A 25,932-nucleotide genomic window follows, 5' to 3' on the forward strand; every position below is an offset into this window, starting at 1 on the left:
TGCTAGCAAGACAACCAGGGATCTTGACCCGATGATAGCACATCCCAGAAGATTCGATATGTCACCACTCACTGCTGCTGAGTATATTATCTGCAGGGTCACCAGTCTGATCTTGAATGTGAAGAATAGGAAACAGCACCTTCCTAAAATCGTCATCGGTGGTGTGGAGGACTACGGAACTATTAGTGAGACTGATGATGGTGTCATACTGCGAAGGTGGACTGATGGTAGACACTCATTCTACAAGCTTAGTGACATGCGTGACGAACCGTGCTCTCAACACATCATCGACCTCTTCGCTGATGCAACCTATTTGGATTCCAGCGACGTAATGCAACTTGTCAAGGAGGTGAACGAAAAATGAAGTCTCTCGAGTTGATCGTGTGCGTGTACGACGTAGTACCAAGGCCGTTCAACTCCGTGCCGTTGCAACAAGAGTAACGCGGATTCGTGTGCGAGTTGGTACGATCGACATCGGCGACGATGGATTTATCTCCAAATTACCCGAGTCGACTGTTGACACGATGGCGGTGCAAAGGAGGTCGTCGACTGACAGTTCCATTGCTGACTGGGTGGAACCATTGGTGCACATCAGAGCGTCCGACAACTCCACCTCGTACTGCGTGTCACGGAAGAGATCATGGGTGAATCCATCCTCACACGTATTCGAAGAGTAAACTTTGTGGTCTCTCATCCAATACCAGCTTGATGAAATCAGGACAACAAGAACTGAATTGTACTACCTTTCTCCTCCACTCCATTGCGATATTCACTGTTCGTTCCATTATTCTTTGTAATGACATGTATCGTATCTATCAAGAACTGACCTTTCTGACGTGTGTGCGAGCAGGACCATTTTTGAAAAATTGCATGGGGAGGTGGGGTAGGTCACGGAAAAAACTTCATGATAAACACCATATTCAACATTCTACTTTTTATACCCACTCCCATCCGGGGCAAGGTGGCCCAAAAAAGTGAGATTCAAACCCACATGTGCACAACACATATTTTCAATAATACCCCATTTTTTGAGGTAGGGGCACCCCCTGGCACATATTTTTATCCGCAAAAAAACCGGGCCAAAAATAATTTTCACCGCAAAAATGGGGTACTATTAGTACCCCATTTTTCAATAATACCCCTTTTTTGGGACCCGGGCGCCCCCTGGCCCAGAACCCGCTCGTCCCTTCCTACTCACAAGCATCTGCATGCCGCACTCACACAACGAGCAACCAGTTTGGGGAATAGGAGGGTTTGTCAATTGCTTTGCCAGGCTCTGAGTGAGTGACAGCTTAGAGCTGTGTGAATGTGTGTGTATGGCAGCTGGGCAGGGCCCTGCTGCGGAGGCTGAGTGAGCCGTATGGAGGCAGCCGGGCAGCGCCCGGCTGCGAAGGCTGAGTGAGCCGTATTGAGAGGCTGAGTGAGCCGAGGCTGAGTGAGCCGTCTGAGTGTGAGAGGCTGAATGAGCCGTATGAGGAGCCTGGTAAGCAAGGTTAACTCCCCAAATAGAGAACCTCCTATTCACTGTTAACTGCAGAGGGGGTGCCACAGATTGTGGACAATAGTAGAGTGATATTGAGTTACTGAGTGTACAGTCGGTACATAGGTGACATTCGGTTATGCTCTGGCACCCATAATAAGTGGGCTCAGTCTGTCTGATCAGCGCTTACCCAGGACCGGTGCTGCCAGCTTTCATGGCAGTTTGCATGTGGGCTTCCGTCACTCGGCTGTGCACGGCACGGCTGAAGTCTCCCCAGGAATGGACGGAAGAGCACGCACGGGAGTGGGCATGTGAGCGGCGGTAGGGTGGCACGAATGGAATCGCTTGAAATCTTGCCTGGAGAGAGCGTCAGCAAGGATGTTGGTAGTTCCCGGTATGTGACGGGCGGTGACCATAAAGTTACCCTTGGCGCAGATGAAGAAGAGCTGCCGTAGGAGTGACATCACATTAGGGCAGCGACTGGTGCCAGACTTGAGAACAGCGGCGACAGCTTCGTTGTCGGTATGGAAGCGGATACGCTTGCGACACCACTGGTGGCCCCACGTAGCACATGCAATGCAGATGGGGTACAGCTCCTTGAACGTAATGCAGAGCGGAGTGTGTTGTGGTGACCGGGTGTCGGCGAACCAATGCGTGCCGTAAACTGCGCCATGCCCAATGGCGCCAGATGCGTCAGTTTCTATCAGGATGTCGCTGGCCAGCGTCTCCTGGAGATCGAGGAAGAATGACTTGCCATTCCAGCCATCGAGTAGGTGAGACCACCAAAGAAGGTCCAGATGACATTCTGGAGAGAGACGAAGAAATCCACTGCCAATGCGGACAAAGCAAGAACTGAAGTCAGGAACAGTGGACTTCGGAGAACAATGAGCGTGTGAGAGTTTGTTGGAAACAGAGCATGCGCCTTCTGTGTTAACATATTTTTGCGCGTGCGCAAAAAATCATTTTGTTGGGGTGTTGTGTCTCCTTGTTTCCTACATGTATCGTCGAGTCCAGCAATGACAAATACGAAAATTGAACAGCGGCAGTTCTGGTTTCCATGTTGTTCATGCCATGTGACTTCTGCTGCTGCTGTTTTAGGAACCTTATCTGATGAGAGACCTGCAGGGCAGAGGCTTCGCTCAGAGGATTAACTGCGCCAAGTATGATGTGCAAACACGCTATGTTTCATGGAGGGTAAGGAGTCTGGCTTTTGCCTCTTCATTCCGCAGTCTCTTTCTTCTTCTGTTCTTTCTTTCCTAATCCCATGGATGTGGCAAATGGGATGTAGGCCTTTGGCCTCTGGTTGGAGGATCTGATCTATCCTCCCCCACCGTTTAGGAGCCGTATCTGACGCCTGATCATGGGGTGGTGGCGTCCCACGAAAGCGGAAAGGTGGTTCTTGACCAGGGAGTTGTACGACTCCTTGTTCTTGACCTGCCCAGTACGCGAACCAGTCGAATTTTTTTCTTTCCTTATGTATTGGTGTGCACAGTCAGTAGCAGCACATACCCAGAGCACTTTTGTTTGTGATACATGTGTATCTCATATTATTACTTTTTCACGGAAGTATATCGTGTTCTTTCTTATGACACTGTGTGTGCGCTTTGGGATTCTCAGTTATCATGTGTGATTTAAATTTTTTTATCTTCATGACTGCATCGTCGCCAAGAAGTCTTGTTGTTCTTGTTCTTGCTGTTGCGTTTGCTGCTGCTTCCGTAATGTTGTATGTTCTTGGCACTTAAAAAAAATGTTTGGTGTGTGCTCCCTCTGCACAGATAAGCGTCACTGGCCGCATCACTGGAACTCTCACTTGTTCCGAGTCTGTCCCATATGTGGTGAGTTGCACTCAATTGTAGATTTTTATTGTGCAATGTGCATTCTGGTAATTCGTGTGCTTCACTCTCAATACTGGTGCAAAGACTGGGTCATGAGATGAGATGTAGAGAGCTCCTCGCTCGCTCACTCACTCACTCACTCTCTCTCTCTCTCTCTCTCTCTCTCTCTCTCTCTCTCTCTCTCTCTCTCTCTCTCTCTCTCTCTCTCTCTCTCTCTCTCTCTCTCTCTCTCTCTCTCTCTCTCTCTCTCTCTCTCTCTCTCTCTCTTTGGATCCACCACTGAGTATTATATTGCACAACAATACAAGCCTATGCCGCTTTGCACAATCATGTATTGTACCTTGTCTTTCTGTGTTCATTCGGCGTCTGCCCTTGGGTATTGTTCAAGCCAGCTCTTGGAGTAGTTCTAGGCATTGGTATTGTCAGTTGCTAAGCGCTAGGGAAGAAGTCAAGTGAAGAAGTCAAGTGCCACTCATTTGAAGATACACTATAGGTGTATCACACTAAATCCTGAACTAGGTCTTGTTTCAAACTGGGTTTTGTTTCTGTGTCGTTGTGCTGTTGCAGCTGGAACCCATTTCCGGTACCAATGTGTACATTGCATTCATGCAATCCACCGGTTGCTCACAGCCAAACAATAACGTTTGTCAGTGCAATGTAAGTGTAGAGTGAGCAGGACGGTGTGTTGCCTTTGTGTAAGTGCTACGACTGTGTACTGTGTACTGTGTATGGTGTTGTATGGTGTTACACTCACACTCCCCTGGTTCCAGTCTCAGTCCGCACTGATCCGGATTGGTCGACCAATCGGACAGTCTCTGGACCATGTGCTATTTTGTGGATGGGGTCCCGTCAGGTGTAGGACCAACCCTCTAGGTCCTAGCACTGTGGTCAAAGTGTGTGCATAGGTGTCTGATTTGGCAGTAGGGTTTTGATTTCGTCATTGGTGCAGATTGTACAGTCTGGTCTTGGGAACATTATTTTAAACTTATTAGTTCCATGTAGTGAAGGTGATACATGTTGATAATTCCTTCTCTTCTTTGTCTGTGTGCCCAGAGTAACGGGCTGGGTAGATGCACGCGTTCATCACTCTGCGAGTGCCCGTGTACACGAGATCTTGATTACAGCGCATGCACAAATAGCTTTACGGGATCGTCGCTCGTGTAAGTCATCTCCTGACTAGTTTGCACTTTGCTCTACTGTCTATTGAAACCTAGCTCTCATTTTGCTAGGCTTGTAGCATTGCCTCACGCACACACACGCACACACACACACACACACACACACACACACACACACACACACACACACACGCACATGCACGCACGCACACACACACACACACACACGCACTCTGGGACGTATCGTTGAGCAGCACTGGAGCCTCTTATTAAGCCAGTAGTGACCTATAATATTGAGTGAAGCATGAAACTATGGTGTAGGTATTATGGTTGACAGTGAGTTTTTGATACCCAAGTGTGACAGTTGTATTTGGTCGGGGCTTTCTGCACAGGACATGTTTCTTTAACTCTGGCTTGGCTTCCATATCCTTCGAAATGCATTAACCCTGCTACCGTATATGGCATGTATGCGTAAGGGAAGGTGACTAGTCTTCAACCAATGCATGGGTAACAGCACAGGTGGCGGTGGCAGTGGTGCTCTAGTTTCAACTCCCCTTTTGCAACCAATCCCGTTTGCTCATTGCCCAATTGCTCATTGCACGATTTTTCCTGTGACTACAGGTATGACGTTTGTCCTGCGGAAATTGCTGGCTTGCCTGTCATACCGCGACAGCCATCATCTATTGTGGGCCTGGAGGGTTGCTTCAATGGTACTTGCTCAGGGCTCACCCAGTCTAGGTAACATTATTGCTAGGACAACACTGGATGAGATGATTTCCTGGTTCAAGTCTGATACACTGATAATGCCTTACTCTTACTGTACCAGTGGGGTTTCTGATACTGTACACTGATAATGCCTTACTCTTACTTTACTGGTGGCAATACATATACCCCCCCCCCCCCCGCTACTCTACTTGTACTCTACTTGTACTCTACTTGTACTCTACTTGTACTCTACTTGTACTGTACTTGTACTCTACTTGTACTCTACTTGTACTGGACACTTCTTTCAGAAATATTATAACTGAGCTTCTTGCCTTTAATTAACAATGTTTTAGTCAAAAGTTGATCCAGTTATTTTTCAGCCCTATCCTCCGAAAGATATGCACACATCTTCATCACACCCTGAGCTATACTGATTAATTTTAAAGCGATTCGAATTGTTAGGCCAGGACCATCTTCATGAAGTGATGAAGATGTTTGGATATAATGGGTGGTTGCGGTGGAGGCTTTGCATCTTGAGGAATATCCTCCAAAAGGTGAACCATGATACGATTAGGTTTCAGCTAGGTTTTGCATTTTAGGACAGGTTTAGCATTGATCAAAGTACTTGTACAGATACCCGTTTCTGATCAAATTTTCTGAATCGGGCTTCAACCTATAAATTGGTGAATCAGATTTGAAACTCCCAGGGGTCGATTGTGTTTGAATTCTGATGGATTGTAGAACAAGTACCGTAATCTCGCGCATTTAAGGACATGTTCTTATTTTCGAATATAAGAGCACTCTCGCTTATAAGAACATGCACTTATAAGTGAATGAAAATCACAAAACCACATGAGGTTCATCATGGTTACATTGTACTGGCGTTAACCAATAATATGCGTACTTACGCATGTACATGATGATGCGATGTTTGTCTCTCGCATATACATGTACATGTAAGACCATTGTCTTACGATCGAACGAAAATGCACTTGTGAAAGGACCGAAAACAGCGACTTTTCGATTACAAGGCCATGGTCTTATATGCACGAGATTACGGTACAAGTAGCTTTAGCTGACACTTGCTATGACCATCCTCGTCCACACATTAGTACCGGTGGCATTGTTTTAATGGGGACAACACATTCTTGAAGTTCTCTGAACAAGTATATCATGTATATGCTTTGCCTGTTGTTTGCCAATGTGCTTGTTTCAAATAACTGTACCCACACATGCAGTGACTGCCGTGCAACTCAAGGCTGTGCCTGGTGTACCAGGAGTGCGTCTGGTACTGAGCTGTCGTCCAGTTTCTGCACAACCGACTGCCAGTGCTTCGGTGGCCGACAAGGCGAAAAGAACCCGAGTGGCAACTGTGGTAGGTTTGTTGTTATGCTTTGATACCTGTAGTCTCCTGTGACTACAGGTGCTTGCTGAATGCCGGTGGGCCGTCCAAAAGGGGACTGTGCAGAAGAGGTGTGTTCATGAGTGTGTGAGGGTATGGCGATGACAAGGAGCATGCGAGTAGAGCCATGCACTGCCTTTTGCGCCAAGTCGTTAGCGCCCTTTCCTCCATTGACCGACTTCGTCACCTGCATTCCTGCTCATCTTACCCGCCTTTTCACCTTTTCTCCTCATTTTAGCCCTGGAGTTTGCTTCTCCTTGGTTTTAGAGTAGTTTAGAGTAGTTATTGAGTTAGTTTGAGAACGTCTCAAGAGTTGAGTTCGTGTTCTCCATATTAATTTTATCGATTGTATTTCTCCGTTGCTGTTTCCATGAGGCTGTTTTAAAATATTAGTAAAGATTTCGAACCACTCGTGTGTTCATTGGTAGCAGAGGATGGTTTCGTCGTAGTTAGGCAGTTCGCGAAAAGTGTACAAAGTGTAGCCAGCGCAGTCATGGCCTCCAAGGACGATGTCAAGAAGGACTTCATGGAGGACCCAGCTACGGACGAAGGTGCCAGTACAATTACAAGCGCAAAGAGTCAGCCCATGGAGTCAGCGACAGAACTCCGAAAAGCCAAGCTACACGCCAAAACAGCCTTCACCAGGCACCTGAGAGCAGTGCTGGTGCAACTTATGAACGAAGAAATATTTACGGAGAACGTAGACGGCGAGCTAACGGAACTCGGCCATAACTACGAAAGTGTCTAAAATATAGTGATGGACCTCGCAAGCGTTTACAAGGCAAGCCGCGACGAGAGACTAGAAAACGTTCTAGAAGAAGCAGACGCGCTGGAGCAGCAGCACACCGCAACAGTGGACCGCGTGTTATTAGAAGCACGCCCACGCATAGGGGGCGAGCGCTTCACCGACTCCGCTGAGCGGTGGCGCCCGGCAAAAACTGAAGAAGAAAAATACAGCACGAGCGTTGCAGGATACGGCGCTTACGGGCTACGGAAAACGAGCGGTCCTACCGCCTTGGAAACGGCATGGCGACATGTGCGAAGTGCACGAGAGGCAGAGGGACACACATCACATCTCGACTGGGACACCTCCAGGCGTCTGCATAGCAGCAGGGAGGGTGTCCATGGTGACATCGGCTCGGCGTCATGGAACGCAGTGGCAAGTGGTGCACGCAGTACGGACGACGGTGCTGCAGGAGCTTTAGCGGACGACGAGCAAGCAGTAAAAAGCGGCGCACGTTGTACAGACAGCGGCGAACAGAAGGATACTGCAGGAGCGGACGCCGAACGACAAAGAAGCGCACCCAGCGCCGGCGGCAGTGTGCCGGGGTACGCTGAAGGTTCGGACGCCGAACAGACTGCCAGCGAGCGCAGGCAGTGCAGCAGGGGTTAGCGATGAAGGCACTGGTATTGAACAGTCAGTGACGTTGACTGCGTCCACCAGCGCCCGGAGTTTGATGGCCACTAGCGCTGGCAGTGAAAGTACGACGCATCCTCTCAACATCGTGGCGCTATCGGGGAACAGCGGGCAGGCCATCCCTGCAGAAGGAAGTGCTGCAGGAAGCACTACCACTACCAGTGGGCATCCCGCTACTGCCCGGGTTTTTGCCTCATCGCTAGTGGGAGGCACGACTCGTCAGGCCTCTGCATGGTCGTCTTACGTAGCGGCCCCAGTGACAGGTTCTGCCATGCTTAGTACCACTACCAGTTCTGCTCTTCATCAGCCTGTTCACAGCGCTAGTGCTAGCGCTCCGTATCATCCTGTTTACAGTGCTCCGCATCAGCCTGTTCACAGTGCTCCACATCAGCCTGTACAGGCAGTCCACAGCACTATGTATCAGCCTGTTCACAGCGCTGTGACAGCACCTGCCAGTGTGCTGACAGGGTACAGTGCATGGCCTCAAGTGAGAACCAGCAACCCTCAGCAGCCCAGACAGCCCCAATCCGCTGAGCCTTGGAATCAAATGAAAAGGGTGAAGATCAAGGTGGAGACTAAATCGGCAACACCAGCAGCAAAGTCAGACAAGAAGACATCCTCAACCTTTCTGGTGCAGAATGCCACCGAGGGGGAGTCGTCACTGCCAGTTGTACGTGACGGTGTTGCGCTGCGCACTGTGCCTGTGGTGCTGCGCAACGTCAATCGCAGTGTTATACCGTACACCTCCCAGGTGGATGTGCCCAGGGCCTCACCAGCCAGATGTTTCTCGCGTACCATCTACTTTCCACAGCTGAAACTGCAGCGGTATTCAAGCTGGAAGAGGCTGGCACTATGTGCAAGAACTTGTAGACCACGTTTGGAAGAGGTGGCTAAAGGAGTGGGTGCCGCCACTGAATTCCAGACGCAAATGGCTGCAAGAGCGCCGGGATATCCGCACAGGTGACGTCGTTCTGGTATTGCAGCCGGATGTGTGTACATGTGTGTGTCTGTGTACATGTGTACATGTGTGTGTGTGTGTGTACGTGTATGTGTGTACGTGTGATGATGTAATGTATTTTCTTTTCTTGTAGATGCAACTGTAACTCCCACCACCATGGTCCCTGCAAGCACAGCAGTACCTATGCCTTCGGTCACAACTAACTGTAAGTCCAATTTACTGTCCATGCAACAACCAGTCGCTGTGACAGCACCTGCCAGTGTGCTGACAGGGTACAGTGCATGGCCTCAAGTGAGAACCAGCAACCCTCAGCAGCCCAGACAGCCCCAATCCGCTGAGCCTTGGAATCAAATGAAAAGGGTGAAGATCAAGGTGGAGACTAAATCGGCAACACCAGCAGCAAAGTCAGACAAGAAGACATCCTCAACCTTTCTGGTGCAGAATGCCACCGAGGGGGAGTCGTCACTGCCAGTTGTACGTGACGGTGTTGCGCTGCGCACTGTGCCTGTGGTGCTGCGCAACGTCAATCGCAGTGTTATACCGTACACCTCCCAGGTGGATGTGCCCAGGGCCTCACCAGCCAGATGTTTCTCGCGTACCATCTACTTTCCACAGCTGAAACTGCAGCGGTATTCAAGCTGGAAGAGGCTGGCACTATGTGCAAGAACTTGTAGACCACGTTTGGAAGAGGTGGCTAAAGGAGTGGGTGCCGCCACTGAATTCCAGACGCAAATGGCTGCAAGAGCGCCGGGATATCCGCACAGGTGACGTCGTTCTGGTATTGCAGCCGGATGTGTGTACATGTGTGTGTCTGTGTACATGTGTACATGTGTGTGTGTGTGTGTACGTGTATGTGTGTACGTGTGATGATGTAATGTATTTTCTTTTCTTGTAGATGCAACTGTAACTCCCACCACCATGGTCCCTGCAAGCACAGCAGTACCTATGCCTTCGGTCACAACTAACTGTAAGTCCAATTTACTGTCCATGCAACAACCAGTCTACACTTGTGACTAAAGAAATTCTTCCCAAGTCGAGTTCATGAACCCCGCCGATAGTATTGATCTAGTTGCTGTAAAAGTTGAAATATATAACTATTCAGCTGTATCTTGTACGCGCTCACTGAAATCCGACCCAACGTGCAAAGCTGGCGCCCCTCAACTTCCACGGCCCTGGACGCCCTCGAAATGGAATGAATGCGGCTGGGCGTACACATGTACACGTGCAATGATGTAATCGGAACTGGTCCTGGGCGTCAGCTTTGTACTTTGGGTTGGATTTCAGTGAGCGCGACTAGTCACAGTGATGCACAGTAACTATATTACCGGTATGTCCTTTTTATGTCTACATTTAGTATTGGCTCCACAGCTGAGTTTCAAATTTTATCTCTTGCGAATATTTCTCACGTTTCGGTACACGATGGAGTGGGTGGTGTGCTGTTCTTTTCTTTTTTGCTTTTCGTTCAGCCGGAGCCTCTTATGGAGCTGCCGTGCCATCTCTCTTGGCTCTAGTTCTCCTGATGGTCGCCACACTCCATCTGTAAACGCTTGCCAGCATGTCTGCCCTGCAAGAACACGGGCAAGTTGCGATGGCATCACCATGGCTACAGTGCATGCAAGTCAGTAGCTGCCGGTGCACTGCCAAGGTTCGCTCTGTTTATCCTGGCGGCTTCCGTTGTGTACGAGTGCTTTGCCATAAGTAAGGCCATCTACTTCCTCTATGGCCGACTGACACGGGTGTACGATATCTGACCACCTTGTTTGTCCCACATTCGTTAGTTCATCATGCGCACATTCAAGTGCTGTCAGGTTTAGTTTCTAGAAACCTCTTTACTAATTCATTGTGCGCGAAATTCTAACTTTTCCTTGTGCTATTGGCGCTTGCACTTCTGGTAACATAATTCATTTAGAATTCTCTAGCACATCTGTATTCACTTGACGTTTAGCACATGGATGTGAGTCCATCTGTTTTACAAACCACACTCCAATATGAATTCCCGTAATGAATGAACACTTTGCGCCACCCCGGCTTGTGGGGAGGAGGTCCCGATCAATCTGCATTGTTGTTTTGCATACTGTATGCATTGGTAATCTATATGTAGGTTTAAACTCATGTTGCAGTGCTATCACGGTTGGAACCAGGGAGTCGTAAAATACCGGTAGGCGACACGCCACACATTTCACGATCCGAGGATTGCTGCACTCGACCCGCGAAATTTGAAGCGTGATTGAAACGTCGTCGTCATCTTCTTTTTCTCAATTGTTTTTGCTATATTCTTCGAGGCTATTCTGGATCTCCAGAGCGAAAGCTGGTTGTTTCTGATACGTACCACACATTACATTAGGTTGAGCCGTGGCTTTTAATTTTTTTTTGGAAGTTCACTGCTTTGGAGACAACGGAATGTCAAGGTAAATTATTCACTGAAACAAGCCCACATACCGCCTTCATCCATCTACCCCAAGCCAAGCTTGTTGACATGCTACGTGAGAGGCGGGACAAGACTAGCCTCGTGACCAGACGATTGGAGCGCCTTGCTGCCTCCAGAGAGAGAATGGACACTACAAAGCACAATGAGGAGTATGCATCCATATTTCGCCAATTAGAACCAGCCATGAATGCAGTGCGTGAGCGTGTTGAGAACCCAACTTGCAAGTGGGCAACTTGCAGAGAAACCTTTTCAACTATAGATGACCTGCAAGTTCATATCGATTTCACTCACCTGAATATCGAGGAGACCTCAACACAACGTCAGCCCCTCTACAAATGCCGCTGGGAATCCTGCAAACACACCGAATTCAAAAACAGGCAGGAATTCAAGTCTCACATCACAAGGCACACTGGACGACAGGAGGATTCGTTCTTTGCCATTCTTCTAGCTGACGAGGCAAAAGCATTATCAATCACCCGAGCAGATCCGCTGGCATCCAGCTGTACTACGGTGGTGCCTTCAGCAACATTCCCGGTCGCAAAGAACTTATGAAGTGCTGAGGAACAGCGGGTTTCTGCGTCTGCCAAGTGGGCGAACACTATTGCGTTATTGCAATTACACACAGCCAGAAACAGGCTGGAAGCCAGCAAAGATGGCAGAAATGCGTCAACTATATGAGAAATTTATCGAAAGTAAACGTGGCAAGGGTGATCAAAGTTTCATCGGCGGCCTCTACTTCGACGAAATAAAAATCAAGGAGGGACTCGTCTGGGACTGTGGCACTAATGATCTAATCGGCTTCGTGGACAGCGAGGAACCAGTTGTTGACAGCAATGATCAACTGGTCGCAACACATATTATGCAGTTCCACTTCAAGTCCCTTTTCTCTAATTTTAATTTCCCCTGTGCATACTTCAATGCGAACTCACCCACCTCCAGTTCCATAAACGACATGTTCTGGACTGGCGTGGAGCAGCTCCACAGTTATGGATTCCGGGTACAAGTGTGTTGCTGCGACGGTGCGGCCAGCAATAGAAAGTTTATGATGGACAACCAGGCACTTAATAGTGAAAACCCTGGCTCCACCCTCAACCCGTACGGAAACTGGCCACTCTTTTTCCTGTCAGACCCGACCCAACTCATTAAAAAGATGAACAATTTCTCAAAGAGCGGATACCAGTCATGGTGCACACGCCCCCTAACCATTAACAACAAGCCTATACTGTGGAGCCACATTAATCAGGTACTCAAGCGGGATCAGGGGAGAATGGTCCAATGCACACCCTTGAGGGAGCAGCATGTTCAACTGACGTCCTTTTCTAGGATGAGTAGCCGGCTGGCGTCCGACGTATTTAACAAAAGAGTGGAAGAGGACATGCAGGGCAACCAGCAACAAGACACAATAGGGAGGTTTCGCTCTACGTAATTACGTATGAAAATCCGTATGTCGTACGCGCCGGGGAGCGAGGGCAACTTTCATACGTAAATCTCTCTACGGATTTCCGTAGGAAAGCTCTTTCCTACGTTGGGTCCTCCGTAGGACTTTTTGAAATATTTTTTCGCATTTGTCCATGGCAACATTCAAGCCGCGCGAAACACAGGTACACACACCGTACACCAAGTGCAAAATAAGATGGAAAACGCGGTTTCGGTTCATGGTGCATGCGATGGGCGCATGCAGCCAACGCGTCTCCAAAGCAACAACGCATGTTTAGCAGTCGTGGAGAAATCACGTAGAGCGAAACTCAACAGCTCTGATTTTTACGTATGAAAATTCCGTGCAGTTCATACGTTATTTTCATACGTAATTCCGTAGAGCGAAACCTCCCTAATCTCTACCAGGGAGTTCATGCGTAATGTTAGGGCACTGGATGATGTGTTTTCGTCCCATGAGAAAGTTTCGAACCCACGGGACAGTATTCCCCGCGCACTGTCGGCGACAATGCAGTGGTTTGACCAATGGCATACACAAACGGAAAAGGTGCCAAAAGCATTCATCTCACACCAGGTCTACACGGATATGAAAATAACGGCTGGTGGATTTGCAGGACTGGTACAGTTCATAACATGTGACCACAGAGTGAAACACCTTAACTTGTACATACTTCCCCATCGATTGACACAAGACTTTGTTGAAAACTACTTCAGCCTACAGCGTAGCACAGGCGGTGCAAACCAGAATATGACAGCCAGGGCATACGGCTATCAAGCTAATGCTATTGCTCAAACCCATCAGTCGGTCATACCCAGCAACCTCGGGCGAGCTGCTCTTGATCTGCCCTTGACTATGAGGAATACCAGCAACGCCCCAAGTGCGAGCAAATAGTGCACCAGCCATCGTTTCATATCAAATCGCAGGCGGCCATGGTGTAAGTTGCAGTGCATGTAGTGTGAGGACACGAGTTGTGCAAACTGCGTCAAAGCTGTACTGTAATACAAATGACACAAGTGTAGGTAACTCACCCCAGGATGATGCAGAAGCTTCGTCACTTGAGTGATCTTCTCGGCTTTGTTAAATCGGGATCCTGATGTCCCTCCGAGATACTTCATGAGGGTTGACAACTGCAGAACTGTGAGGTTTTCCAATAATGATTCGGGCTTTGATTCTGTTCGGAGGATTGTAGCAGCAGCTTCCACATCGTTTATCCGCAGTTTCTGCCGCACGATGCCTTCAGCTGGTGGGGCCTGAGGAGACGCTTCTTTTTTTCTTTTCATGCTGCCTCAAACCTGTGCGCAATGCAATTGACTGGTTAGCCGGCGATAGTCCATACTGCTTCAAAAGCTGCTTCTGCTTGCTCTTCATGAAGTACTGGATAACAAGTTTCAGGAAGTCATAGCTGCGAGTCTTATCATTAAACAGTTGGCGGATGAGGAGATTTGCTTCCAGGTGCTCTTGCATTGCACTCACGGCGTGTTGCTTGTGTGTGTTGAGCATGCTGGGGAACTGGAAATGGGTTATTAAATTAAGCTGGTGAAACAAGGAGCATGCAGCAGGCACAAGTACAAACGAGTTACGTATGCTTCTGCTCTTCATGCTGTGTTGCAGCTATGGGTGCTGCATAGCCATGGTCACGGAGCGGTTGGTCATTTCTGGGCAACGCTTAATTCTCAGATGTTTGGAGAATGGCTCCTAAATTCTCCAAACAAGGCTGGAGGCTTGTCACGGCATCCTTGCCAAATAAAGGTATACCGTATTTTTCCGGTTGTAAGTCGACCTTTTACGACTTAAAATAGAAGGAGAAAGGGAGGGGGTCGACTTACAACCGGGATTCGACTTATAACCGGGAACTATCAGTATCCAAAAAATGACCTGCACTGCATGCACGAGTGCACCATGTTTACACATTTTGCCAGTTTATTGGCCTTTTTCAAGGATTGGGACGTTATATCCTCCAATAAGGAATGTTTACATGATTTGTTGTTTAGTAGCAGGGAGTGGTTAGTAGTGCTTCTTTGGGTGAAAACTTTAAAACGCAGAATTGAGACCTCCAGATAGGGGGGTCGACTTATAACCGGGGTCGACTTACAACCGGTAAAATACGGTAAGCTGCAGCAAGTTGTCGTTGCGACACCTTGCTCCTTCCAGCTCACGCCGCACGGCCACCAAGCACCAACCACCATGGTACTTTTCAGCAAGGTGAGACAAATTGTCAATCACTGGTTTGGGGATGGCTTCAGCAGCTTTGGATGGTGCTATTGACGCTTTCCTGATAGCAGCGGCAGCCGTGGCATGCAGGTAGCTTATCAGATTCGCTAGCACTGCAGATGTAACTTCCAAATCTGAAGAAGAGAAAAGAAAAAGACAACATATAAGGACTGGTGGTTGCAGAGACTGTACTAGTATTCAAAAGCCAGCGTTTGCATACAGTCTGCTCGCGATAAGTCACGCACAGTGTCCTGGAATAGAAAATGCGCGACTTACCGCGAGTGCGCGACTTACATTATGCACCACGTCATGCATATGTACAGCCGTCATTTTTTCTTCTGCATAATATGTGGGCTGAACACGCGTACAAGCACTGAGCGCACGGTAGATCTACACTGTCTGTAGTCTACACTGACTGTACACTGCTGTACACGGTGAAGCCATGATGAAGGCATGATCGAGAAAGACAAGTAACGACCCGTTAATTTTGCCGTTTTGGTAGGGATTTGACAAGACGCACTTCTGTTTCCGTCGTGTAAACACTTCGTTTCCCTTTGCTTGACGATGCCTTCTCATAAGAAAACGAAAGAACAGCGAACAGTGGCTGATCGACTGTGTCGAGTGCTAATACACCAGAGACTTGTAACCATGGACTGTCCATGGTTACAAGTCTCTGGTGTATTAGCACTCGTCATATTTGAGTAAAAAGCCGCCACGATGAGACGTTGCTGACCAAACAGTGCACTGTGTGTACGTGTAGTGCAACAAAAAGTTCAAAAAACGCGGGAAAATCGCGGAAAACGCGGTCTTTTAAAAAATGGCAAAAAACGCGGAAAAAAACGCGGCCGCGGAATCGCAATTTTCCCCGGGGACAGGGTGGTGATCCATCCAACAGACTGTCAGTACATGTATAGTGATTGTATACAGTGTGTTACATAATGTACATGCATGGCCATGACTTTTGTAGAGACGTGCACGTAGATCTACGTCTCACCTACCCTGGGTACACGTACAATGTACGTATCCCAGCACTGAGCCAGGCCTTCAAGTGGGTCAATAATAATGATTTATTATAATAATGTTCTGGGTTCTTCTAGCCAGGCAAAAATAAATTATACGTTTCTAGTAATATTGACTGAGTACGAGGTCAATATACAGTCGTCCCTCTCTAATCCGGCACTTTATAATCCAGCACCCTCGATAAACCAGCACAATTTTCAGTAGCCAAAATGTCCTCTTCATGTACATGTACATTGCAGCAGTAAATCAGATTTGTTAATCCAGCACCCTCCCTAATCCAGCAGATTTTCGTGGCACAAATGGTGCCGGATTATAGAGGGACCACTGTAGCCTTTTTAGGAAATAAAAGCCGAGTAAAAGACCGAGGCGAAGCCGAGGTCTTTTACGAGGTTTTTATTTCCTATCTGACCAAGTACGAAGTCAATATTAGATTTATCACGACAAACAGTCCGTATTTCAAATTCCAGAACGATAACCTCATGAATCCCGGTTTTATGATTGCACAACCGTTGCACCACCACCTACTCATGCAATGACAATGCTGCACTAGGCACCGTTCTACTGCGCAACCCCTAAGCAGTCAAATATAAACAGTCAATATAGCCCTAAGCCAAGGAGTGAAATATGCAGGAATATTTGACTGCTTAGGTATGGCAAAAATCTATGTGAGTCAATACTAAGGGAGTGATAAAGTACTGTATAGTGGACATGGAAATAATAATTCGGTCGCACGTCTAGCGGCCCCAGGGCGCTGGTCATGCAGCCGTGGGTAAGCACACATGCAGCCTGCATGGTCGCATCGGATCAACAACATGACTGACCACCTGGCACCAGCACTGCATCATGCAACGATTCCGTTCTGTACGCGCTGAGTGAGGGCGCCGGCCCCGGTCAATCGACTGGATTTCCATATCCACGACAGTAGTAGTATTACTAGGACTCACACTAGTACTAGGAGGGCCGAGGGAGCGCGAGCAGGGGAAACAGCTACCCCGTAACCCATTGTTAGGTTTCATAAAACTAAGAGATTTATAGTAGTGTCTTGCCATGCCAAATGCAACGACGTTCTGGGGTGAACCCCGGACTGCACCCCACACAAATGTGCCCTTGTGAACCCTCTAGTAGTACAGTACAGGTAGTAGTGACTGTAGATCATAGAGACCGCAATTCCCTTGAAATTGAATGGCATGAGAAGACACAACAACTTCGACAAATGAGTAAGGGGGGGGGGGGCTCAATCAGAGTAGGGGACCTCTATCAGAGTAGGGGGGGGGGGGGGGAGAGGAGGGCGCTGCACCCCCCCCCCCCCTACCTCCCCTTGGCTAGAACCCTGATTTTATCACGCATGCATGCTGTGAGCAGGACATTGTGTAAAAATTGTTTACACTGACCCACTGTATCTACTTCATGTACACAGCTGACATTGTTCCTGCACAGGCACAGGTCTCACTCCCTTTTTACTGGTATGAGCATACGAATACACACACTCAACTTAACTCCAAATTGCACACACACACACGCACGCGCGCGCACCCGCACACACACACACACGCACGCACGCACGCACACACACACACACACACACACACACACACACACACACACACACACACACACACACACACATACACACACACACACACACACACACACACACACACACACACACACACACACACACATGGGCACCACAAGCACAAGGACGGGCATTACTAGTGTACACTCCGTAGTGAAATGTCATGCAGTAAGCAATATAAATTATCTGAGCAAGGGATTGTGTGACCATTGACATTTCTCTTGTAAAATGTTGCAATTCAGCAAGGCTGTGTCGAGGAAGTCTGCAAAGCATGAAAGTATTGGCAAAGAAAACATGTTACAAATTTCTAACGAAATGCTCTGCTTGTCTTCAGGAATTGAATGCATCGGCTTGCTCAATATACGATCTATCAATGTGTATGAATTCATTGCATGGAAAATTGATTGAAATGCACTGTGCAAGACATTCAGGATTACCAAATGCAATGGCATGCTTCGATTAGTTACAGAATCTTTCAGAGCATAATTAAAATACAATCAAAGGGAGAATCAGCAAGCATGCAGAGTGAGCTCAACACGAATGGAAAGGAGAGGCATGTCAATAAAAATAAAGACCTCATTCCGCTGAAAATCAACAATATTCAATGAGAAGAACGCCGTGACATCACTCGGCTATACAGGAACGTTCTTTGGGACATTGCCTACGGGAAGGTCACGCGGCATCAAATGTTTCACAATAACATTATCAAGATGGCATGATGTTCTATGTACAGTAGCTAAAGACACAATGCAGAATTCTAGGTTCACTAGTGGTTGGAATGGGACATTTCATTTCATGGTATATTGGCAGTCAATAGCAATGCTATTTTTATTGCTCGGATTGAGTTACTTTCATTGCGAGTGGCTATTGCATCTTCAATGGATATTATTCTAGTTGCCGGTTGCTGCCATCACTGCTGGAGACGCTGGCTGTGACAGGGAGTGTCAGATCCTCTGTCACTTCCCCGCCGGACGGAGGAGCAGTTGCACTGGCTGATCCTGTCATTGTCGCTCCAGGCATCACACTCCCGTCACTCGCAGTCTGCTGCATGTCTGGCGGTAGATTCACGACAGGCGGAATTGGTGGCGGAAGGCGCGCCGGCAGAGCGAACTGCGAATCCAGGAGATCAGCCGTGGCAAGATGGGATTGAGGAGTTGGCTGGCTTGCCGCCAACGGAATATCAACCAGCACTGGAGCGGTGGAGCTCAATACCGGAGATATGGGCGGTGGAAGATTGATGGCAGGTGGCAAATCAGACAAGAAATCCACTGACTGTGATTGGAATGATGGCGACTGTGGTGATTTTTGCAAACCGGCAGTCTTCTTGTCTTCTGATGTTGATTGTCTTGCAAATCTGCTTGTGTTTCTTTCTTTGCTGCGACTTCTTCTCATGCCACCCTCATTATCGGCTCTGGATGGTGTTTGTGATGCATCAAGATCTTTACCATCTGTTACTGGCTTGAACAAGTCACTCTTGGATGAGGAAGAGAAGGCCCGACGCCTGGCAGCTGCAGATGAAGTGTCTGGCTTGCCAGGGTGCTCCGCTGCAGACGAGGCCGATATAGATCTTGGTTTTGAAAACACTGATAGGCCTACAGAAACACATGCAGAATGATAGCAGAATTTCAATACAGTATCTAGAATGTATTTGAGTACGATCAAAAGTGCGAGTTGCTAAAATTAAAGTGGGGAGACATGAAATAGGTTTTTATGCGGTAAAAGCTGCGGGCACACTGAATAGTTATCATGTTATTGCCCTTACTTCCATGTCCTGACTGACATATTGCGAACCCAGCCGTGCAACACATAGATAGTACAGAAACTGGCCATCCATAGTACTCATGCTACAGTCACGCCTTTCTACAAAGCTATATTATGCACACATCGAGAGAGAATGATTTCAGACCTTGCACGCCACCTGGAACAAAATTATACACCGCTCCGAAAATCCCACACTCTTATGGCGCTTTGATTGCGAGGTTGATCAGATTGTGGAATGAGTTCGCCCGAACTCAGCTGATTTATTAGTTTACAATTAGCCAAGCATGGCCGGCTGGTGATTTCAGAGTGCTTGACGAGCTCACTACCCCAGTCACACTCACTGGTCGTTTCACCGCCATCTCTTATAGGAAAGACTTACTGCTGTTCAAATCTTCTGATGACTGCGGAGATGTTTGTTTCTGTCGCTTTCTGCCTCTGGGTTCGGTTATGGGATTGGTCTTCTTTGGCTCTGCGGATGAATTCCGGCGCCCTGATGGTGGCGAAGGGGAGCGGATCTTCTTCAGAAAGTTCCATCCTGCTCCAGATTTAGATTTAGGTTTTGCTGGCGGCAATGGAGCAGAGAATCGGGTGTGGTTGACATCTGTACTTGTTGCTTTGGCCAATTTAGAGCCCTTCATGTGTGAGGCGGCACTGCGTGAAGACTCAAGACTCTCCTGGAACGCAGCCATGTGTTCTTGCATCGAGGAGCTGTACGCCATGTCACTGTCAGTGAGGAGAATCAGCGGCTCGGCTCTCGGTGAGGTAGTCGGTGCAGGCGGTGCAGGCATACGGTCATCACCCGTCGGCAATACATCCATGTGCTGATGGTCAAACGACGAAGGCGCGCTCCGCTCGTCGTCTCCACTGTTTCCAAACGATTGGCCGTGCAGCGCACGCATGGCTGTGAGGTGATCAATGTTGAACGCAGCGGGGTCCAAGGTGCAGGTGCCAACTACCTCTCGAGTTGATGCGTCTATGCTTCCAGGTGTGACAAGAACATCTGACATCAAGAACAATCAAGGAAGCAGAGCATATATCAGGTTACAGTCACACCTTCTAAATTGTAACCAATTGCAACGAACAAGTACAATCATCCGCAAACGATGAAGGCCATTTGTATATTAACACTAACACATCCCAGGTAAGTCTTCCTGACTCATGAGCATTGTCGTGTTTACATCAGCAGAGACAATCTCTCTTATCCGGACCTCCCATATCAAGACATTGTCTTCAACAAGACATCCTGCAGGCTTGCAGGTACATCTACTTGAAGTACAAGTTAGATCTTGAAAAAATCCCTTTCTTGCTGCTCAGCTGGACAACTTCAACGCCCAAAGGATCGTAACCCTCCGCTCTATCACGTAAGTTTGTGAATGGCATCAACCCAGGGGCAGTGAGCCCAACTGGAGAAAATAGACCGTCATATGCACTAAAGTTGCAGTGTGTTTCTGAATGAGGGTTCTGAGGTATATATCCCCTTCAGTCCCCGAGGCTCTCGAGTAAGAGCGGTTCCACTGCACTGTGAATCATCGCATATCCTTCAGTGCCAGCACTTTGAAGTAATACCTCACACATTGTAGTTAAGCTAACGAAAAGTAGGAGAAGTCTGAAAAGATATTCGGAACACTGTAGAACGGGTAATTTTAGCGACTATCAATTTTAGCGTTTTCCCATTGCCAACCGGTTAGCGACGTTTAATTTTAGCGATTTGCAGCGATTTTACTCACGGATCACCAGTGCACTACTAATGTCTCAACGGATTAGCGACTTGAAACTTTAGCGAAAATGAGTCGATCGCTAAATTCGCTAGGGTTTTTACGTCGCTAAAATTACCTGTTCTACAGTAGTTGTTGCTGCTGCTTTTGCTAATCTTTCGTGTTCCCTCCTAACCCTTACTTCCATATATGGCCGTGGTTGGCTATCACCCACTCTCTTCACTTTGGCCGGTGTTCCCACTGAGTCGTGAGATGTTGTCACAAATATAAATAATTATACCCCGGAGGATGTACCCAGTGTGCTGACAGTGCTCAACACCGCGGAGGCCGCAGAGCGTAATACAGAACAACAAGGACAATCAAGGGTAGTTTGCTGCTACTTCAAGTTTCATGCTCTCGCCAATATAAATAATATATTTGCCCATTGAACTTACGCGGCTGATGTATTTGCGGAATGTCAGCATTGTGTCGGCTGGGAATGACAGGTGGGAGTCTTGGGTCTGATCTTAAACCAGCAGAACAAAGTCCTTGAGACGGACCGGTAGCTACTGTACTCTTCAGCACAGAACCAGTTGCAGCAGGGCTTAGGTCTGCATCGCACACACTCATGGAGTTATCAGCACCGCCGGAAGATGAAGACAAGGAACCACTGGTTGGGGGTTCGACATGCCTTGGCAGTGATGAGCTGCGTTGATGCGTCTTTTTGGCCCTCTGTTTCTTCTTGGGTGGTGGAAGTGGCATAGAGAAACGCTCTGGATTCTCTTCACTTGATAGCCTAGCTAGCTGAGCACCTTTGGCATGTCGGGATCTGGTTTCAGGTAGGGGCGAAGGAGAGCGTGGCTGAGTTCTGTGATGTGAGGGCAGTGTAGATGAGGTGAATGGATCTCCCTCCTCTGTTGATTCAGCAAACGAGACAGCAATATTGGGCACAGAGGAGCCACGCTCGCGGCCTGAATATGCCACCGATGGTGATAGTGAGTCTGGCGTTGGCATTGTGTTGTCTTTGGTTGGCGTCTCTTCTGCTGTTCGTGACAGGGGTGATGGAGATCGCAGCTTCTTCGTCAGACTGCTCCATCCACTGGCGGAGTTGGACCTGGACCTTGATTTTGGCGGTGGTAAAGGTGCAGAGAATCTGGAGTGATCAGCTGCAGTGCTCGTGGCTCTGGCCAGTTTAGCGCCCTTCATTCTCGATTTAGGGATGCGTGGCTCATTACCATCTAGCCCAGGACTGTCATTGTCACTGATTACGATAAGAGGCTCCACTCGTGGTGTAGGCAGAGTCGTGTCTCTTGCCAAACCTCCCTTCGCAGTAATAAGCGAGCCACCGGATGGTGAATCGCTGGCATGCACTGCAGCATTCGGATCAGTGTGATGTCCACTATGCGTTGTCATCGGGTGCTGGTGACTACCATGGTGGCTGGCTGGAGCGGTAAACCTTGGTGCAATCTCCATTGGCACTAGCATACCTGCCGGTTCTCGCTGTGAGTGAATTTCTGCAAAACAAAAACAAAGTCAAAACCATCAGGGACGTCGCACACGGTACGGTCACTACGGTATTGACCGTACCACTATTTGACCCAAGTACCCCGTGAATCAATAAAATGCACTGATTTGGGCTCTAATGTCCAAGATTTTCGGCTTAGCCACCCCTCCCCCACGAGGAAATTGTACTTCAGATGGTTGGCCGTACCACACTAAATCACCTTCCGACGCCCCTGACCATACTAACATTGGAGAGCCGGGTGGGGATTAGCAACATAGTACATGATACAGCAACAAAAAACTCCATATCCGGACGTTCTTAGTCTGGCCACGTCCCTCTTCTCAAGGGGGAAGTAGCAGCTTTCGGCCTGTATGGAGGAAAACATATTAATTTTGTCAGTATCTACAGCTTGGAGAGTTATGTTTCTGGTGTGTGAGGTCGGCCAGAGAGCGCGTTTGGTGGAGGTGGAATCACGTTATTTACGTCCCTCTTCTGACATATCTAGAGTCATGAAAATTGCCATTTCAACGAAAAAGAGCCCCAAAAACTATTGATTGGCATACAATAATGTCAACTTTCATTTAGTCAGTACGTATGTTTCCAGTTATGGGCGATTCCAGTTTTTTTTTTCTACAAAATCCACATATCTCCAGACACTGGGGTGAATGATGGAGTGTGGTGGGTAGTTATGGGCGATTCCAGTTAAAGGCAGTGCTCGGTCCCAACCTTCCCGGATCTGAGGAATTTTCCTGTACTTCAACAGAAATGCTGGACCACATGCATTCTAGTAGCAGTGGTGAGGCTTCCTGCAGGGCTTTTCGTGAATTTATCACCACATTGTCTTCTTTGAATAATTGTTGTTGGTATCAAACTTCTTTTAGTTATCATTATCTTTATGATTCTGGCACGTCACGGTGGGTGCGATGTAGCACATCATAGCATCACTAATTGCATCTATATAACTGCTCCGTTGAAAACTTGCACACCATTGCATACCTGCATGATGAGGGCAATTTTGCCGAAACGTTGGAAAATTGATTGAGAAATGAGTGCGAGTTTTGCAGAGTGAATGGGAAGAGAGCGAGTCTGCTCTGAAACCTTTTTTCACATGCATTCTAGATTATTAATCAATCTTTGGACATTGTAGGTAACCTGGAGCATCATCTCCCAGAAATTCAAAGTTCAAAAATGGCTGATACCCACAGGTAACATCTTGAAATCAATGAGCCAATAGGTGAGTCGATTCTGTGAAATATAGATAGGACTAGAAAACAGGAATTCAAAAGAAGTTCACCATAGAATTGCATGAGGACGGGTGCAGTGTGGAGTCCTTGGCTATAGTTCCCCGCAATTCAAATTATTCAAATACTGTAATTTCCCCAAATTTTCGGTGTACTTTTATTTTCGGTACTTTCGGTGCGTCTGTTTCATGCCTAAAATTTCAATACACCGAACAAACACTACCACACATAATCCAAAAGGGAACTGTTTCTCTGTACCTAAAATTTCTGTTCACCTAACCTGGCCTTTTGCCCTCATGCTGAAAATATTGAGCACTTAAAAATTTTCTGAACTTAGAGTAATCAACACCTTACATTTCGAAGTCTGCTGAAAGTGTTGAACAGTCTCTGCTTGCTTGCATGATAACCATACCAAATCCCAGTGGCTAGAGCGAAGATCCCTGGTTGGAAACCTAGCGGGGACAGTCAATTTGTTCCGACATTTCCCTTTTGAGTCCCTCGGACCTACTTCACGAAAACTTCGCATTGCCTTTACAACCGAATTTTCATGAGTGTAAGCTGCACTGAAAACACCGGTAATTCACCAAAAAAGGTCGGTGCGGTTTATGCTACGATGGCTAAATTCTCATCAGGGTAGATGTCTGTATTCTACGATGGCTAAATTCATCAGGGTAGATGTCTGTATTCCGCTACAAAACATCTGAATGCGGCATATACACAGCAAAGTACGGTTCTGTACATTTTAAGACACAAGTTCACAATGGCGATATTTAAAGGTGCGGAATATAGTGTTATCACACACTCACCTAGCTCAGAGTCCTCTGGTATCCCAGAGATGAAGATTCCAATATTGGCTGACGGCCGTCTGGTTTGGGATGGAATCCTTTCAGCACCAGGCTCTGGAGAGTTGCCACCACCAGTTACAACCACATCTGTTGGACTGGGAGAATACTCTCGGTCATCACACACCCGCATGGCTTGCTCAGCACCTCCAGAAGATGAAGTAAAGGAGCCACTACTGGTCGACACAACATGCCTTGGCAGTGATGAGCTGTGCTGAGGCATCTTCTTCCCTTTCTTCTTCTTTTTGGGTGGCGGAAGAGGCATAGAGAAGCGTTGAGAATTCTCCTGGCTTGACTCTCTGGCTAGCTGAGAACCTTTGGGAGCGTGCCTTCTTGTTTCAGGTGAGCTGGAAGGAGATGGTCGATGTCTCTGCGGTGGAGGTAGAGTGCATGATTTTGTGAATTGATGTTCTTCTCCCGTCGAGTCATCAAATGACATGGCAATGTCCGGCACAGAGGTGCCGCGCTCACGGCCGGAATAATCTGCCGAAGTCGACAGTGATATCGATTGTGATTTCTGCACTGGCTTTCGCTTGGCAGACGGATCTCTTGATTGTGATGGAGGTGATGGAGATCGTACCTTTTTCTTCAGAGCTTTCCATCCACCTTTCGATTTAGACTTGGACTTGGCTGGAGGGAGAGGTGCGGAGAAACGTGTATCACTTCCTGAGCTGGTAGCTCTGGCTAAAGTGGAGCCTTTGAGCCTGGATCTCTTTTCTGGAACACTGTGGTCTACATCTTCAGCATCACTGAAGGTGATAAGAGGTTCCGCTCTTGGCAATGAAGCTGATTTGCTCTCAGTATCAGCTGTTTGTGGCTTGTAGAAGGGTGACAGTCTGCCTGCTTCCACGTCATCATTGCCATAAGAGACTTCATGAGAGTGGCTACGTTGAAGGGATGCTGCTTGTGCAGCTTTCGGATGTAGTTCTGACCGAGAAGGAAAGCAGGGTTAACGCAGGTATGCACGTGTACACACAGACACATGCACACACATACACACACATACACACACGCACGCACGCACAAAACACACAAACACACACACACACATACACACACATACACACATGCACATTCACATGCACACCAACACACATTCACGCAGAAGGACAACAAAGGTGAGAACCGTTTTAGTGTGACGCCCTCCACTATATCAACTCAATTCCACCTTCTTTGCTGAACCGGACCAGCCGAAATCAGAGTCCATAGGTTCACTCAGCCCAATCGCTTAACTGGGAAGATATCAATAAAGCACAGGTCTTTTTTTACCAATACCAATTGCCAATAAACTCAAGCATCTCTTAT

The 25,932-nt window shown here is 47.8% G+C and overlaps 2 protein-coding genes across 5 annotated transcripts in view; one reads left to right on the top strand and one right to left on the bottom strand.

The window, feature by feature from the left end:
• LOC135823263 (VWFA and cache domain-containing protein 1-like) overlaps positions 1-11,095 on the top strand; it is a 51,475-nt gene extending 40,380 nt beyond the window's left edge. For 2 of the 3 annotated variants that reach the window (XM_065336112.1, XM_065336111.1), the window contains exons 23-31: positions 2,579-2,674; positions 3,256-3,315; positions 3,883-3,972; positions 4,369-4,475; positions 5,055-5,171; positions 6,377-6,513; positions 9,049-9,120; positions 9,811-9,882; positions 10,382-11,095. In XM_065336112.1, the coding sequence (XP_065192184.1) occupies positions 2,579-2,674; positions 3,256-3,315; positions 3,883-3,972; positions 4,369-4,475; positions 5,055-5,171; positions 6,377-6,513; positions 9,049-9,120; positions 9,811-9,882; positions 10,382-10,458 (828 nt within the window). In that variant the 3' untranslated portion in view covers positions 10,459-11,095. The remainder of the gene's footprint in view (positions 1-2,578; positions 2,675-3,255; positions 3,316-3,882; positions 3,973-4,368; positions 4,476-5,054; positions 5,172-6,376; positions 6,514-9,048; positions 9,121-9,810; positions 9,883-10,381) is intronic. The other variant, XM_065336113.1, reaches the window with a different exon arrangement.
• Positions 11,096-17,718: 6,623 nt separating this feature from the next.
• Positions 17,719-25,932, bottom strand: part of LOC135823264 (uncharacterized) — a 65,748-nt gene continuing 57,534 nt past the window's right edge. For both annotated transcript variants that reach the window (XM_065336116.1, XM_065336115.1), the window contains 4 exons: positions 24,592-25,554; positions 21,496-22,554; positions 19,726-20,346; positions 17,719-19,177 (listed from right to left, as the gene is read on the bottom strand). In XM_065336116.1, coding sequence (XP_065192188.1) covers positions 18,471-19,177; positions 19,726-20,346; positions 21,496-22,554; positions 24,592-25,554 — 3,350 coding nt within the window. In that variant the 3' untranslated portion in view covers positions 17,719-18,470. The remainder of the gene's footprint in view (positions 19,178-19,725; positions 20,347-21,495; positions 22,555-24,591; positions 25,555-25,932) is intronic.

Source organism: Sycon ciliatum, chromosome 8, assembly GCF_964019385.1.
Source record: "Sycon ciliatum chromosome 8, ocSycCili1.1, whole genome shotgun sequence".
Lineage (NCBI taxonomy): Eukaryota > Metazoa > Porifera > Calcarea > Leucosolenida > Sycettidae > Sycon > Sycon ciliatum.